The following is an 18216-nucleotide window of genomic DNA, read 5'->3' as shown; positions in this document are numbered from 1 at the left end:
CAGTTTTTCACAATTCCTGACATTTAATCCGAAAAAACATTCCCTGTCTTAGGTCAGTTAGGATCACTACTTTATTTTAAGAATGTGAAATGTCAGAATAATAGTAGAGAGAATGATTTATTTCAGCTTTTATTTCTTTCATCACTTTCCCAGTGGGTCAGAAGTTTACATACACTTTGTTAGTATTTGGTAGCATTGCCTTTAAATTGTTCAACTTGGGTCAAACATTTTGGGTAGCCTTCCACAAGCTTCTCACAGTAAGTTGCTGGAATTTTGTTCCATTCCTCCAGACAGAACTGGTGTAACTGAGTCAGGTTTGTTGGTCTCCTTGCTTGCACACGCTTTTTCAGTTCTGCCCACAAATTTTCTATCGTTTTGAGAGCAGGGCTGTGTGATGGCCACTCCAGTACCTTGACTTTGTTGTCCTTAAGCAATTTTGCCATAATTTTGGAGGTATGCTCGGGGTCATTGTCCATTTGGAAGACCCATTTGCGACCGAACTTTAACTTTCTGGCTGATGTCTTGAGATGTTGCTTCAATATATCCACATAATTTTCCTTCCTCATGATGCCATCTATTTTGTGAAGTGCACCAGTCCTTCCTGCAGCAAAGCACTCCCACAACATGATGCTGCCACCCCATGCTTCATGGTTGGGATAGTTTTCTTCGGCTTGCAAACCTCACCCTTTTTCCTCCAAACTTAACAATGGTCATTATGGCCAAACAGTTCAATTTTTGTTTCATCAGACCAGAGGATATTTCTCCAAAAAGATCTTTGTCCCCATGTGCACTTGCAAACTGTAGTCTGGCTTTTTTATGGTGGTTTTGGAGCAGTGGCTTCTTCCTCGCTGAGCAGCCTTTCAGGTTATGTCGATATAGGATTTGTTTTACTGTGGATATAGATACTTGTCTACCTGTTTCCTCCAGCATCTTCACAAGGTCCTTTGCTGTTGTTTTGGTATTGGTTTACACTTTTCACACCAAAGTACGTTCATCTCTAGGAGACAGAATGCGTCTCCTTCCTGAGCGGTATGACGGCTGCGTGGTCCCATGGTGTTTATACTTGCGTACTATTGTTTGTACAGGTGAACGTGGTACCTTCAGCCATTTGGAAATTGCTCCCAAGGATGAACCGGACTTGACATCATTTTCTGACCTCAATCCGATAGAAAATTTGTGGGCAGAACTGAAAAAACGTGTGCGAGCAAGGAGGCCAACAAATATGACTCAGTTACACACATCATCAAATGTACCTCTTCCTAGAGATGCTGCCTGGCCTGCTGCGTTCACCAGCAACTTTGATGTGTGTTGCTTGAATTTCCAGCATCTGCAGAATTCCTCGTGTTTATGACTCAGTTACACCAGTTCTGTCTGGAGGAATGGAACAAAATTCCAGCAACTTACTGTGAGAAGCTTGTGGAAGGCTACCCAAAATGTTTGACCCAAGTTAAACAATTTAAAGGCAATGCTACCAAATACTAACAAAGTGTATGTAAACTTCTGACCCACTGGGAAAGTGATGAAAGAAATAAAAGCTGAAATAAATCATTCTCTCTACTATTATTCTGACATTTCACATTCTTAAAATAAAGTAATTTTCCTAACTGACCTAAGACAGGGAATGTTTTTTAGGATTAAATGTCAGGAATTGTGAAAAACTGTGTTTAAATGTATTTGGCTAAGGTGCGTGTAAACTTCTGACTTCAACTGTATATGGAGAGACAGAGATGGGCCAAACACGGGCAAATGGGATAGCTTAGATTCATGTTTTGGCTGGTATGCATAGATGGGCTGAATTCCCTGTTTCCATGCTGTATGACCCATTGAATTTGTGCTGGAAGCATTTTAATCACATCCATGGACTGTGTGGAGGTGGGTGGAGGAGGAGGTATGTTCCAAATAAAACTCCTGGAACTGGTCAACTTTACATGCAGCAGACTCAATTTTCAATCAGAAAGTAAGAACATGTTACATATTTAACTTTATGTTAGGGCAAATGTGGTCATTGCTGATCCCTTGACTGAAGGTGAACTTAACCTGTCAAATATGCTCTAATTCAGCTACGGGATGCAATTGTGTGTGTTTAGGTACATAGAATGGTATAGCTTTGGAACATTAGTTGTATTGAACTAATTAACCAACTACCATCTGTCTGGATATGGTCCATATCCCACCAATCTCTGCACGTTCGTGTCTATCTACGAGCCTTTTAGATCCCTTGGTTTATTCTGCCCTGAACACCATCCCTCGTAGCACATACCAGGCCCTCACACTAAAAAGAACTTGCCCTACACATCGTATAGAACATAGAACAGTGCAGCTCACACAGTTGAGCCAACTAACTAAAAAATAAATTTAAAAAACCTCCTACCTGCACAATGTCCATTTCCCCTATCATCTTTATATTCATGTGCCTATCCAAATGTCTCTTAAAAGCCTCTGTTGTGTTTGCCTCTACCAACACACCAGGCAGCACATTCCAGGCATCCACCACTCTCTGAGTAAAAACTTACCCCTCACATCCCCCTTGAATCTACCTCCTCTCACCTTCAATGCATGCTCTCTGGTATTAGACATTTCAACTCTGGGAAACAGATAGTCCTGTCTACCCTATCTATGCCTCTCACAATCTTATAAACCTCCATCAGATCTCCCTTCGGCCACTCCAGAGAAAACAACCCAAGTTTGTCCAACCCCTTGTTATTCCATATGCACTCTAAACCAAGCAACATCCTGGTGAAACCCTTCTGCACCCTCTGCAAAGCCTCCATGTCCTTCCTGTAATGGGGCAACCACAACTGTCTACAATATTCCAGATGTGACCTAACCAGAGTCTTATAAACTAGTTGAGTACTTTGAACAACATATACAAGGTTAGAGAGCATCAATTGAGAGGAATAAACAGTTGATGTTTCGGGCCGCGACCCTTCGTCAGGACCGGACTTCATTAGAATACCAGGATACGGCTGGATTTTGTTAATGTTGACACTGTGTTCATCACCACCAAAATCAGAATCAGGTTTAATAACACTAGTATATTTTGTGAAATTTTTCGTACGGCAGGAGGGTATTGCAATACATAACAATCGAAACTATAAATTACAATAAGAAATATATTTACAAAATTAAATTTAATAAGTAGTGCAAAAATATTGAGGTAGATGCATTGGTTCATGGTGCATTTTGAGCGTGTGTCCTTAGGCTCCTGTACCTCCTCCTTGATGGTAGGAATGAGAAGGGGACATGTCCTGGGTGATGGGGGTCCTTAATAATGGATGCTGCCTTTTTGAGGCATTGCCTTTTAAAGACATCCTCAATGCTGGGGAGACTAGTGCCCATGATGGGGCTGGCTGAGCTTGGAACTTTCTGCAGCTTTTTTTGATCTTGTGCAGTCACCCCTTCATACCAGATGGAGACGCAGCCAGTTAGAATAAAATAATTTATTAACACGTTCTGTTCCTGGTTGACTTAAGATCATCAAGACATCCTGATTTTTTTCTGGTGAAATCCAATCCTAATGAAGGGTCTCAGCCCAAAATGTTTATTCCCCTCCATAGGTGCTGCTTGACCTGCTGAGTTCCTCAAGGTGTGTGTGTGTGTGTGTGTGTATGTTGCTCAAGATTTCCAGTATCCGCATGAACTCTTGTGTATTCCTTTGATTTTATATAAAGCATCTGCTTTGTGTACTTTGGGGGCAGCATGGTAGTGTAGTGGTTGGCATAACGATGCATTTCACTGCATGTTTCTAATTTTGTAGTGCTTTTTGACAAATAAAGCTAATCTTCAACCTTTGTTTTGAACTCACTTATGTGAGGTCAGAAATCTGTAACCGACGCAGGCTGGCCCTTTCTCTAAATGCCCTGGCCCTGCTGAGACTTACAGATGGACAATTCTATTATGGCTGCTTGACTTGCCTTTCAGATCTCTGTTCCAGGACCAAACAATCACTGGCTGACCCACTTTAACCCTTCGTAGCATCATCGGCAAAGTGCAATTGTTCTTGACAATGAAGAAGATCCCCTCATTGTGCAGCTCCTCCTTTGATACTCTGGGCCCAAGTCAACAGGCTTTTAAATGGCTACAGGAATAGACAAAGTGGCTTGCTGTTTCCAAACGACTTCACTTGAACGTCCCTTTCACTGCTCTGAATGTTTGGGGTAATGTGTTCAGACTGAAGATGATGGGGAAGCTGACAGGCACAATATGCTTTGAAGTGTCTTGTCAAATAATTCCTTCCATGCTAATTGTCCCAGGAAACTAGAAGAAGCCTGGTCTGAGAGCTTCTCTGTCCTGCTGCGAGAAAAATAAGAATGTAAATGAGCCTGGTTCAGCATTCTGGCATTATGGACAGTGAGATGGCTACTGTCCAGGACACTCTGGAGAATGAGACCATAAGACCATAAGACTTAGGAGCAGAATTAGGATATTCGGCCAATCACGTCTGCTGTGCCATTCCATCATGGCTGATTCATTATCTCTCTCAACCCCATTCCCCTCCCTTCCCCCTGTAATCTTTGCCGCCCTGACTAATCAAGAACCTATCAACCTTTGCTTTAAATATACTTACTGACATGGCCTCCACATCTGTCTGTGGCCCCCTGCCAGTCTCCCAATCTCCTATGCATGTTAGTATCTATCCTGTAATACCGTGGCCTCTTATCTTGTTTAGCAGACTCCTGTACAGCATCTTGTCAAAAGTTTCTGAAAGTCTAAGTAAACAACATCCATTGATTCTCCGTTGTCAATCCTGCCTGTTATTTCCTCCCAAAGATTCCCAACAGATTTGTCAGGCAAGATTTCCCTTTAAGAAAAACCAAGCAGAATTTTGCCTGTTTTATCATGTGCCTCCAAGTATCCTGCAAACTCCTACTTAATAATGGACCTAATAATATCCTTAATGGTGGTCTGACGATGACGGGAAACCTGTGGGGCAGAGTTTTTAAAGTGGTTAAGCCATTGCTTTCTCTCACCTCAGAAGTCCAGGTCCAGCAGTATGAGTAAGTATCACAAACTATGGTCTTCCTTGGTTGCTGTGAATGACCATGATATCTACTGTGCCTTGACATGCCCTTCACTCACCACAAAGCATTGCAGTCATGCCTTCCTAGCCTTTGGGTCTCACAGTAGATCTCATCCGCTCAGTCCACCAGAGTTGACTTTGCAAGCTATAACAGGCATGTCCCTATCTCACCAGGATATTATACTGTCAGCTGGCCTCACCTGGTGTAGCCGCCTGTTGAACCGGTGTACCAGGTTGTGCTGCCACTTACAAACGGCTACTTAGAACCACAGCTGGGAGCTGAGTGTCTGGTGGGGAGCAAAGATGAGTGAGCTGCCCTGAAATGGACATGACAGGCCCTTTCGCAAGAGGTGCTACCCCTCCTTGGACATCCCATACAACCCAATATCCTTAATAATGAAATGGCTACTGAAAGGAACTCTATGGATAATGAGATGGTTACTGACTAGGACATTGTGGACAATAAGATGGCTATTGTCCAGGACACTGTGGACAAGGGGATGGTTACTGTCTGGGATACTGTGGACAAGAAGATCAGTACTGACTGGAATACTCTGGAGAATGAAATGGCTACTGACCAGGATACTGTGACAGTGAGATTGACTGGGACACTGTGGACAAGGGATGGCTACTGACTAGAATACTATGGATAATGGGATGGCTACTGACCCTGATACTGTGAACAATAAGATAGTTATTGACTGGGATACTGTCGAAATGAGATGGTTACTGATTGGGACTCTGTGGACAATGAGATGGATACTGACTGGGACACTGGACAATGAGATGGGTGCTGACTGGGACACTGTGGACACGGAGATGGGTATGGACTGGGATACTGTGGACAATGAGATGGGTACTTTCTGGGACACTGTGGACAATGGAATGGGTACTGACTGGGATACTGTGGATAATGGGATGGGTACTGACTCGGATACTGCGGACAATGAGATGGGTACTGACTGGGACACTGGACAATGAGATGGGTGCTGACTGGGACACTGTGGACACGGAGATGGGTATGGACTGGGATACTGTGGACAATGAGATGGGTACTGACTGGGACACTGTGGACAAAGAGATGGGTACTGACTGGGATACTGTGGATAATGGGATGGGTACTGACTGGGATACTGTGGATAATGAAATAGGTATGGACTGGTCAGGAGAATGAGATGGGTACTGACTAGGACACTGGACAATGGGACGGGTACTGACTGGGACACTGGACAATGGGACGGGTACTGCCTGGGATACTGTGGATAATGGGATGAGTACTGACTGGGGTACTGTGGACAATGAGATGAGTACTGACTGGGATACCGTAGATAATGTGATGGCTATTGATCAGGATTCTGTGGACAATGGGACGGCTACTGACAGGAATACTGTGGAGAACTCTCCTGTTCTTTAAAATAGCTTATGTCCATGAACACAAGAGATTCTGAAGAAATTCAGAACAATGCACGCAAAAATGCTGGAAGAACTCAGCAGGTTAGGTGGCATCTATGGAGCGGGATAAACATTTCAACATTTCAGGTCACGGCCCTGCATTATGTACCTAGAGGAAGACAGCAGAATAAAAAATGAAGGGAGGGAGTGAATGATAGCCAGAAAGTGTTAGGTGAAGCCAGGTGGGAAAGGTAAAGGGCTGGAGAGGAAGAAATCTGATAGGTGAGGAAAGTGGACCATTGGAGGAAGGGAAGAAGGAGGGGACCCAGGGGAAGGTGATAGGCAGGTGAGAAGAGGTAAGAGTGGGGATTAGAAGTTGAGGGAAGGGGGAGGGGATTTTTTTTACAGGAAGGAGAAATCGATATTCATGCCATCAGGTTGGAGGCTACTCAAACAGAATATAAGGTGTTGCTCCTCCACCTTGAGGGTGGCCTCATCTTGGCACAAGAGGAGGACATGGACAGGCATGTTGGAACGGGAATGGGATTTGGAATTAAAATGTTTGGCCATTGGGAAGTTTCGCTTTTGGTGGATGGAGCGGCGGTGCTCAACAACTTGACTGGCAGGCAAGAGCTGTCCAATCAGAATCAGGTTTATTATCACTGAAACATGATGCGACATTTGTTATTTTGTGGCAGAAGAATAATGCAAAGATGTGAAAATTACTAATTTACAAATTAAGTAAGTAGTCCACAAAGAAAGAAGGTAGTGTTCATGGGTTCATGAACTGTTTGGAAATCTGATGGCGGAGGGGAAGAAGCTGTTCCTGAAACGTGCTGTGTCATTCTTGGTGAGGCCACACTTGGAGTATTGCATTCAGTTTTGGTCACCCTGCTATTGGAAGTAAGTGATTAAACTGGAAAAAAATGCAGAAACGATTTACAAGGATGTCAGTTGGAGTCGAGGGGCTGGGTTATAGGGAGAGGTTGGGCAGGTTAGGATCAGCCCATTCAGGAGTTCCTCTATCATCTGCATCTCCTGCCCATGAAGGTGCACTTGTCCATTAATTGGACATGGACCATTCTCCCCATCAGTTTGTTCCTCCCCAGCAATTAGTGATGCTGTTCTTCACTCTTTTAGATGCCTTCAAGTCCAGTTGAATTTATTGTCACATGAACAAGTATGGCAAGGACAATGAAAACCTTTATAAACCCACAGACTCCCACAGCTACCTGGACTATACCTCCTCCCACCTTGTTACTTGTAAAAACGCTATTCTCTTCTCTCAATTCCTCCGTCTCTGCTGCATCTGCTTTCAGAATGAGGCTTTTCATTCTAGAAGAAAGGAGATGTCCTCCTTCTTCAAAGAAAATGGCTTCCCTTCCTCCACCATCAATGCTGCCCTCAACTACATCTCTTCCATTTCACGCATGTCTGCTGTCATCCCATCCACCCACCACCCTGACAGAAATGGGGTTCCTCTTGCCCTCATCTACCACCCCATCAGCCTCCACGTCCAGCACATAATTCTCTGCAGCTTCTGCCACCTCCAATGGGATCCCACCTCCAAACACATCTTCCCCCACCCCCACCCCCACTTTCTGCTTTCCGCAGGGATCACTTCCTACGCGACTCCCCTGTCCATTTGTCCCTTCCCACTGATCTCCCTCCTGGCACTTATCCTTGCAAGCCGAACAAGTTCTACACCTCCTCCTTCACTACCAGTCAGGGCCCCAAGCGGTCCTTCCAGGAGAGGTGACACTTCTCCTCTGAGTCTGTTGGGGTCATATACTGTGTCCAGTGCTCCTGGTGTGGCCTCCTGTATATTGGTGAGATCCAATGTGGATTGCGAGACTGCTTCACCAAGCAACTATGCTCTGTCTGCCAGAAATAGCAGTATTTCCCATTGGCCACCTATTTTAATTCCACTTCCCATTCCCAATCCTCCACTGTCGTGATGAGGCCACACTCAGGTTGGAGGAACAACATCTTATATTCTGTCTGGGTAGCTTCCAACCTGACGGCATGAACATTAATTTCTCAACCTTCCGGTAATGTCGCCCTCCCACCTTTCCTTCAGCATTCCCCATCCCCTTCTCCCCCTCTCACCTTATCTCCTTACCTGTCCATCGCCTCGCTCTGGTTCTCCTCCCTACCTTTTATTTCTGCCATGGCCTCCTGTCCTCTCCTATAGGACTCCCTGTTCTCCAGCCCTGTATCTCTTTCACCAATCAACTTTCTCAGCTCTTTGCTTCATCCCTCCCCCTTCTGGCTTTACCTATCATGTTGTCTTTCTCTCTCCCCTCCTCCCACCTTCTAACTCTACTACCCATTTTTTTTCTCCAGTCCTGCCGAAGGGTCTCGGCCCGAAACTTTGATTGTACTCTTTTCCACAGATGCTGCCTGACCTGCTGAGTTTCTCCAGCATTTGTGTGTTTTGCAATGAAAACTTTATCTGCAGCAGCATCACAGGCATATTGGTACAAACAACACACAGAATATAAATCCTACGTTAAGTTATACAAAAAACTATACTAACCAATGAAAGAAAAAAATATCCAAATACCGGACCCAAGTGAAACAAATACAAAGGCACGATTGAAGACACGTTGATTCAGAATCAGAATCCCAAAATCCCAGCAACGTCTGTGTAAATCTGTGGTGTGTTAGGCCAACACCTGCTTCTCCCTGTCCAACAGGTTTGTCCCCGGTCAGAAGGATTGGGGCACATGGCAGCATGATGCTTTACACTGCCAGCTGTAAGATCAGAGTTTAAATTTCCTCCGCTGTCTGTACAGGGTTTGTGCGTTCTCCCTGTGATGACTTGGATTTCCTCCAAGTGCTCTGATTTCCTCCCACATTCCGAAGACTTGCAGGTCAGGGTCAGTAAGTTGTAGACGTGCTATATTGGCGCCAGAAGCATGGTGACACTTGTGGGCTGCCCCAGTGCATCCTTGGTCTGTGTTAGTCATTGATGCAAACAGCACATTTCACTATATATTTCAATGTATATGCGACAAATAACGCTAATCTTTAATCTTTGCTTTTGTATGTGGCATAAGTGCATGTTTTATCCCTGACGAGTTGACAGCATCTGCAAAAGACAAGCAGAACATAGATGTAGCTGGCAAGGCTGACATCCTTTCCTGAGGTCTCACCTGAATTGTTGCAGATGTTGGATTAGACTGTTTTCTTTGCAGTTTTAAAAACTAATTGCCTAGTGGTCACAGTATGAAAATGCAGTAGTTCAGTGTGACCCTAATGGGCACAGTTCTCTGTATCATTCTGCAAATTTCCAAGAAGTTCTCTGGACAGGGGCTATTTGATTGGTTAACTCTTACCTACAAATTTGAATGGAATGTTTCTTATCTATGGTATAAAAAGAGATGAATACGTTGCCTGCCAACTATAGTCCTTTTCCTGTTTTTTGTTCTTAGCTATGAGACTCTTGCAGTTGTACATTTCCAATTTGCTTTGTTTTAGGAGCACTTAATTAACAATCATGAAGCAACAAGTTCTATGCCTCTTTCCTGACTTCTGAGAGAACCTTGGATCAAGAGCATCAGAATCCAACACAGAGAACACCCTACACTCCTGTGCATCTGGACTCAGTCAGTTGGAATTGAGCAATGGGATCTGCCTAAACATCGGAAACATCTCCTAATAGAGATGGATTTCCCTTATACCATCCTAATATAAAATGTTCCATTTCCCTTTTGCCCCTGCAAGACCTTATGCATCTCTCATTCTCTCTACCCATCACAGGAAGTTTAGAAGCTTGCTCACGTGGGAGTGATGGTGGAGTGAATCACAGCTACAGTGACCTCAGTGCATATGAGGAGCTCGACGAGATCATCCCATGCACCGGCTCATCTTTGTCCCACCACACTCTGGGTGGTACGGCTGAAGAAGTGTCTGACTCAGGTTGGGTCAAGTCTTTCCTCTAACTGAATATTGTACTGGTTTTTCCTTTAGATGCACCCACTTCCTCCAACTCAAAGGTACAGAGTCATAGAGTCATTGAGCATGGAAACAGGACCTTTGGCTTAATGGGTAGCACAGCATCCTCCCCACTAGTCCCAGTTACCCGTGGTCAGTCCATAAGCCTCCAAGCCCCTGCCCTCCATATACCCAATGCCTCTTAAATGTTACAGGACTTGTATGTGTCCAGGACAAAGGTGGGCAGGAAAGACTGTAAGACCATTAGATACAGGAGCAAAATTAGGCCATTGACCCATTGAGCCTGCTCTGACATATCATCATGGCTGATCCTTTTTCCCTCTCAGCCCCAATCTCCTGCCTTCTCCCCATATCCCTTCATGCCCTGACCAATCAAAAATCTATCAACCTCTGTCTTAAATATACGTAAAGATTTGGCCTCAGCAGCTGCCAGTGGCAACAAATTCCACAGATTGATCACTTCCTGGCTGAAGAAGTTTCTCCTCATCTCCGTTCTAAATAGAGGCCTCGATATTCTGAGGTTGTGTCCTTTGGTCTTAAACTCTCCCGCCATAGGAAATGTCCTCTCCACATCCACTTTATCCAGGCCTTCAATAGGTTTCAATGAGATCACCCCTCATTCTTCTGAAATCTAGTGACTACAGGCTCGGAGCCATCAAACACTCTTTATATGACAAGCCATTCAATCCTGGAATCATTTTCTTGAATCTACTTAGAACCCTCTCCAGTGCCAGCACATCCTTCCTAAGAAGGGGCTCAAAACTGCTCACAATACTCCACGTAGGTCTCACCAGTGCTTCATAAAGCCTCACCATTACATCCTTGCTTTTATATTCTAGTCTTCTTGAAATGAATGCTATCATTGCATTTACCAACCTCACCACAGACTCAACCTGTAAATTAAAATTTAAGGAACCCTGCACAAGGACTCCAAGTCCCTTTGCACCTCAGATTTTAGAATTTTCTCTCCATTTAGTAAATAGTCTGCCCTTCCATTTCTTCTACCAAAGTGCATGACCATACACTTCTTCACACTGCCACTTCTTTGCCCATTCTTCTTATCTGTCTAATTCTTTTGTAGCCTCTATACTTCCTCAAAACTATCTGCCCCTCCACGTATCTTCGTATCATCTGCAAGTGAGTGAGTGAGGCCTCCATCAGAGAGGGTCGGCCATGGATGTTGTGCCCTAGCTGTGTAGATACACAAGCCTGGGCAGTTTGATATGGAGAGCAAGCCGTCCCTCCCCAAGCATCTGATGAACCCAAAGGAATAGCAGAGACTGATACAGTTTGGTACCAGCAGCATTGCAGGAGTTTCCAGTCAACATTGAACTCAATATAGGACTGCCTTAGCGACACCAGTTCCAGATTTTTCCCTCGGGGTTTACTCCCAAAGCCTCCCCCATGAGTGTGTACAGCTGCAAGACAACCAAGGTTGGAGATCAGAGTTTTCCTTCTCCTAGATGAGCTGCCAACGTGGCTGACAAGCCTCATCTGCCTGAAGCGAATGGTATTAAGGCACCAGTAACCTGCCTTTGCCTCTTCTCCTGTCAGTAGAAGTGATTCTGCTGGGCTTATCACTCTAGTCTGCAAACTTTGCAACAAAGTCATCAATTCTGTCACCCAAGTCATTGATATATAATAGAAAGAGAAGTGGTCCCGATACCAACCCATTTGGAACACTACTGGTCACCAACAGCCAACCAGAAAAGGTTCCCTTTATTCACACTCTTTGCCTCCTGCCAAGAAGCCACTATTTTACTGATTTATCCATGCCAATATATTTCTGTCATTCCATGGTCTTTTTCCTTGCTAAGCAGACTCATATGTAGAATCTTGTCAAAGGCCTTCTGAAAATCAAGCACACAACATCAACTGATTCTCCTTTGTCTTTCCAGCTTGTTATTTCTTCACAGAATTCCAACAGATCTGTCAGGTGAAATTTTCCCTTGAGGAAATCATGCTTACTACTGCCTATTCTATCATGTGCCTCAAAACCATATCTTTAACCATCAATTCCAACATCTTCCCAACCACTGAGGTCAGACTAACTGGCCTATAATGTCCCTTCTTCTGCCTCCCTTCTTGAAGAGTGGAGTGACACTAGTAATTTTCCAGTTTTCTGGAACCATTCCAGAATCTAGTGGTTCATTACTAATGCCTCCACATCTGTTCAGAAATCTCTTTCAGAACACCATCTGGTCCAGGTAACCTATCTAGCTTCAGACTGTCAGTTTCCCAGGAACCTTCACCCTTGTAATGGCAACTTCACACACTTCATGACCCCTGACACTCTCGAACTTCCACTATACTCCTTGTGCCTTCTACAGTGAAGACTGATGCAAAATACTTATTCAGTTTACCTGCCATTTCCTTGTCCCCATTATTACCTCAACAGCATCGCTTTCAGTGATCCAATATCCACTCTCACCTCTCTTTTACCCTTTATGTATCTGAAGGAATTTTTGGAATCCTCTTTAATATTATTGGCTAGCTTACTTTCGTATTCCATCTTTAACTTCTTAATGACTTTTTTAGTTGCCTTCTGTTGTTTTTTTTAAAAAGCTTTCCAATCCTCTACATTCCCACTAATCTTCACTTATTATATGCCCTCTCTTTGGCTTTTATATTGGCTTTGACTTTACTTGTTAGTCATGGTTGTGTCATTTTGCCTTTAGAATACTTCTTCCTTTTTGGGATGAATATATCCTGTGTCTTCTGAAATGCTTCCAGAAATTCCAGCCGTTGCTGCAATGCTATCTGTTCCCTGCTGGTGTTCTTTTCCAGTCAATTTTGGCCAAATCCTATCTGATGCCTCTGTAATTCCCTTTATTCCCCTGTAATACTGATACATCAGACTTTAGCTTCTCTTTTTCAAATTTCAGGGTGAATCCAATCATATTATGAACACTTCCCCTAAAGATACTTTTACCTTAAGCTCTCCAATCAATTCCAGTTCATTGCACAACACCCAATCCAGAATAGCTGATCCCCTAGTAGGCTCAACCATGATCTGCTTTAAAAAGCTGTCTCGTAGGCATTCTAGAAATTCCCCCTCTTGGAATCCAGCAAGCACCAACCTGATTTTCCCAATCTACCTGCATACTGAAGTCCTTCATGACTATCGTAACATTGCCCTTTTGACATGCACTTTCTATCTCCAATTGTAATTTGTAGACCACATCCTTAATACAGTTTGGGAGTCTGTATACAATTCCCATCAGGGTCTTTTTACCCTTGCAGTTCCTTAGCTCTACCCACAAAAATTCAACGCCCTCTGATCGTATCACATTACCAACAGAGCCTTGCCACCCCCTCTGCTTACCTGCCTGTCCCTTCGATACAACGTGTATCCTTGGACATTAAGCTCCCAGCTACAATCTTTTTCAGCCATGGTTCAGTGATGCCTACAACATAGAACAGTACAGCACAATACATGCCCTTTGGCCCACGATGTTGTGCCGACATTTTAACCAACTCTAATACAAATCTAACCCTTTCTTCCCTCATAGCCCCCCATTTTTTTCATCATCCATGTGCCTATCTAAGAGATTCTTAAATGCCCGAATGTATTTGTCTCTACTACCATTCCATACATATGGAATATGTACATAGGTACATACATAGGTATTCCATACATCCACCACTCTCTGATATCCCCCAATACTTTCCTCCAATCACCTTAATATTATGTCCCCTTATATTATCCATTTTGGCTCTGAGAAGAGGTCTGGCTATCAACTCGATCTATGCCTCTTACAATCTTGTATACATTTATCAAGTCACCTCTTATCCTCCTTCACTCTAAAGAGAAAAGCCCTTGCTTGCTCGTCCTATCTTCATATGAAATGCCTTCTAGTCCAGGCAATATCCTGGTAAATCTCCTCTGCACCCTATCTAAAGCTTCGACATATTTCTTATAATGAAGTGACCAGAACTGAACGCAACAATCAAAGTTCTTCTGCTACACCTCTTGGTACGGGCTAATTTTGAGAGACGGGCTCTGTAATCAGATGTTTGTACTGTCGTTGTTGCATCACTGAAAATGTGCCCCACTTTCACTCTGCAGAGCTGAACAGAAGATCAGCTTTCTCTCGGACCACCTCGGCCTGGGCTGATGAGACACTGGCTGAAGCCAGACTGGCACTGCTGGACCACCAGGACTTCATTCAGCACTGGGATACCAACCAGCTTGGGGAGCGATTGGCTCAGGCTACAATAGCAGAGAACACAGAATCGATGGCCAGAGGGGTGGGAGAGGAAGATGATGGCAAATCCAAAATTAATGGTGGGTACAACTGCAGTATTACATGGCCAGGAATCCAGAGAATACCTTCATTATATTAGCTCAAAGTTCAAAGTAAAATTTATTATCAAAGTACATATATACACCAAAGAATGTAGAACATAGAGCATAGAACATCACAGCATAGTCCAGGCCCCTCAGACCACCTTGTAACCCACTCCAAGATCAATCTAACCCTTCCCTCCCACATAGCCCTCCATTTTTCTATCATCCATGTGTCTATCTAAGAGTTTCTTAAATGCTCCTAATGTATCTGCTTCCACACCACACCTGGCAGGGCATTCCACACACTTACCTTCTTCTGTGTAAAGACATCCCTCCTATACTTTCCTCCAGTCACCTTAAAATTATGCCCCCAGGTATTAGCTTTGCCACCCTGGGAAAAAGGTGCTCGCTGTCCACTCTGTGCCTTTTATCATCCTGTGATCCTCTATCAAGTCACCCCTCATCCTTCTTCACTCCAAAGAGAAAAGCCCCAGCTCACTCAACCTTTCTTTGTAAGACATGGTCTCTAATCCAGGCAGCATCCTGGCAAATCTCCTCTGCACCTTCTCTAAAGCCTCCACATCCTCCTCATAATGACGTGACCAGAACTGAACATTGGATGGGAACATTTGTCATATCAGACATTAGGACTGGCCAAAGGGTCACTGATGCTGTTTCTTCCTCCCGAGATGCTGCCTGACCAAATGAGTGTTTCCTGGTTTTGGTTCAGGTTGCCTGCATCTGCGATTTTTTTTACATCAGATTGACAGGCTGACATGAACAGAAGATCTTTCTCATAAAAGCAAGGATGTAATGCTGAGGCTTTATAAGGCACTAGTGAGGCCTCATCTGGAGTATTGTGAGAGTTTTAGAGTCCTTATCTATGAAAGGATGTGCTGACATTGGAGAGGGTTCAAAGGAAGCTCATGATTGAAATCCTTATCGTATGAGGAGTGTTGATGACTGGCCCTATACTCACTGGAATTCAGAAGAATGAGGGGGGATCTCATTGAAAGCTATCCAATGTTGAAAGGACCCATAGAGTGGATGTGGAGAGGATGTTTCCTATGGTGGGAGAGTCGAAAACCAGAGGATACAGCCTCAGAACAGAGGGGCGTCCATTTAGAATGGAGATGAGGAGGAATTTCTTTTCCCAGAGAATAGGTTAATCTGTGGAACTTATTGCCACAGGTGGCTGTGGAAGCCAAGTCATTGGGTACATTTAAAGCAGAGGTTGATAGATTCTTGATTAGTCAGGGCATGAAGGGATATGGGGTAAAGGCAGGAGATTGAGGGTGAGAGGAAAAAGGATCAGCCATGGTGAAATGGTGGAGCAGACTCAATGGGCCAAATGGCCTAATTCTGCTCCTATGTTTTATGGTCTTACCGGATGTCACTTCTCACTGGATACAACTTCTCATAATGTAACAACTTTTTTCAGATATTTGAAACCAGGTAGTTACAGAAAATTCAGTTGACCACCAGCAATAGTAAAGATTTAAAGTTTTACATTTGTTTATCATGTGTACAGTGAAAAGTGTCATTTGCATTAGCAATCAACACTCCCAAGGGGAGGCTGGAGAGCAGCCCACAAGCGTCGCCACACATCCTGGCGCCAACATAACATGCCCACAATGCCCAGCAGAACAACACTGAACATAACAAAAAAGAACGCAATTAGTGATAAAACAGCAACAAAAAATGCAATTAGATAAAGAACACAATAGTAACAATGAAAAACACAATAAGTATAAGTACATAAGATAGCTTCTATACACAGATTGATTGTATGTCCATAAAGTGACGCTAGGCACAGGAGTGTCTGTACATAATGTGACTCTGACAGTGGTTGTTGGGGGTGTGGAGTAGGGGGTTAGTGATCAGCCTTACTGCTTGGGGAAAGTAACTGTTTTTGCGTCTGGTGGTCCTGGCGTGGATGCTATGTAGCCTCCTCCCTGATGGGAGTGGGACAAACCGTCTATGAGCAGGATGTTACTGGCCCTTTTCCGGCACCTCGCTGTACAAGGGCACCACCCTTGATGGTGGGCAGGCTGATGCCAGTAATGCATTGGACAGTTTTGACTACCCATTGTAGAGTCTTCCTGTCCTCCGGAGTGCAGTAGCCAACCTTAGTTGCCTTGGAGAAGGTTCTAGTGAACTTGAATTGTGGTAGTTCTACTGGTCCTGGTGCTCCCACAGAGTGTTGAGGAGGAAATCCTGGCATTTCAACTCAGTTCAATGAAAGAGTGGTCAAATATTTCCAAGTCAGGTTACAGAGGGGAACTCGGTGGTGTACCCAGAGGGAATTAGTAAATTTTTTTGTCCCAAAATATATTTATAAACTTTGTTATGCCTGCCATCCATGGAGATTATTTCATTGCAGGACTGATTTGAGGTGGTATAAAGGAAAATAGTTACAGAATGCAGAACAATAAAATGCCATGGTTACTGAGAAAATGCAGGTAGACAATAAGTTGCAAGGTATAACAAGGTAGATTGTGAGGTCAAATGTCCACCTGATCATACTAGAGGACTGGTCAGTAGACATATAACAATCTGATAGAAGCTGTCTTCGAGCCATGTATCTTCAGCTCGATGGAGTAGGAGGGAGAAGAGAGAATGTCATAGTCATAGTCATACTTTATTGATCCCGGGGGAAATTGGTTTTGGGGGAAAATGTCCAGGGAGGGTGAGGTTTTTGATTATCCTAGCTGCTTTACTGAGGCAGTGAGAGATGCTGACACAATCCATGGAGGGCGGCTAACTTCTTTAGGTAGGGTCTTTGAGTATGCTGACTACGTTCGTGAGGCTGTGACTACTGTAGAGTGCATGGAGGGGAAGATGGTTTTTCTGTGATGTGTCCACAACTCTCTGCACTTTCTGTGGTCACCGGCAGAGCAGGTGCCGTACCGAGCTGTGATACATGTAGATAGGATGCTCTCTGTGGTGCATGGATGGAAAATGGTGAGGGTGGACCGGGTTCTAAATTCCTTTAGCCTCTCGAGGAAGGAGAGGCACTGGTGAGCAGTCATGGCTGTGGTGTCGACACCTGGGCAGGTAATTGTAGTGCATTTAGACCATAAAACATTTGATGCCCTTACTTCCAAGAACCTATCAACCTTTGCTTTAAATATATCCAATCACTTGGCCTCCACAGACGTCTGTGGTAATGAATTCCACAGATTCACCACCCTCTGGATAACAAAATTCCTCCTCACCTCTGTTCTGGATGGACGTCCTTCTATTCTGAGGCTGTGCCCTCTATCGAGGCCCTTCAATATTCAATAGGTTTCAGTGAGCTCCCCCTTATTAGAACCATAGAACTACAGCACAGAAACAGGCCTTTTGGCCCTTCTTGGCTGTGCCAAACCATTTTCTGCCTAGTCCCACTGACCTGCACACGGACCATATCCCTCCATACACCTCCCATCCATGTATCTGTCCAATTTATTCTTAATTGTTAAAAAAGAACCTGCATTTACCACCTCGTCTGGCAGCTCATTCCATACTCCCACCACTCTCTGTGTGAAGAAGCCCCCCCAATGTTCCCTTT

At 44.1% G+C, this 18216-nt stretch overlaps 1 protein-coding gene across 12 annotated transcripts in view; it reads left to right on the top strand.

Moving 5' to 3' along the window:
• The window catches only part of LOC140202500 (uncharacterized), a 182925-nt gene that overhangs the window by 62388 nt on the left and 102321 nt on the right, over positions 1-18216 (top strand). For 11 of the 12 annotated variants that reach the window (XR_011887109.1, XM_072267415.1, XM_072267414.1 and 8 more), the window contains 2 exons: positions 10178-10336; positions 14442-14660. Coding sequence is in view for 11 of the 12 variants with exons in the window: in XM_072267415.1 (XP_072123516.1) it covers positions 10178-10336; positions 14442-14660 (378 nt within the window). In the remaining variant the exon portion in view is untranslated. The remainder of the gene's footprint in view (positions 1-10177; positions 10337-14441; positions 14661-18216) is intronic. The other variant, XM_072267417.1, reaches the window with a different exon arrangement.

Source organism: Mobula birostris, chromosome 9 (genome assembly GCF_030028105.1).
Source record: "Mobula birostris isolate sMobBir1 chromosome 9, sMobBir1.hap1, whole genome shotgun sequence".
NCBI lineage: Eukaryota > Metazoa > Chordata > Chondrichthyes > Myliobatiformes > Myliobatidae > Mobula > Mobula birostris.
Note: the sequence above shows the minus strand (reverse complement) of the source record. Positions and strands in the feature narration are given on the sequence as shown.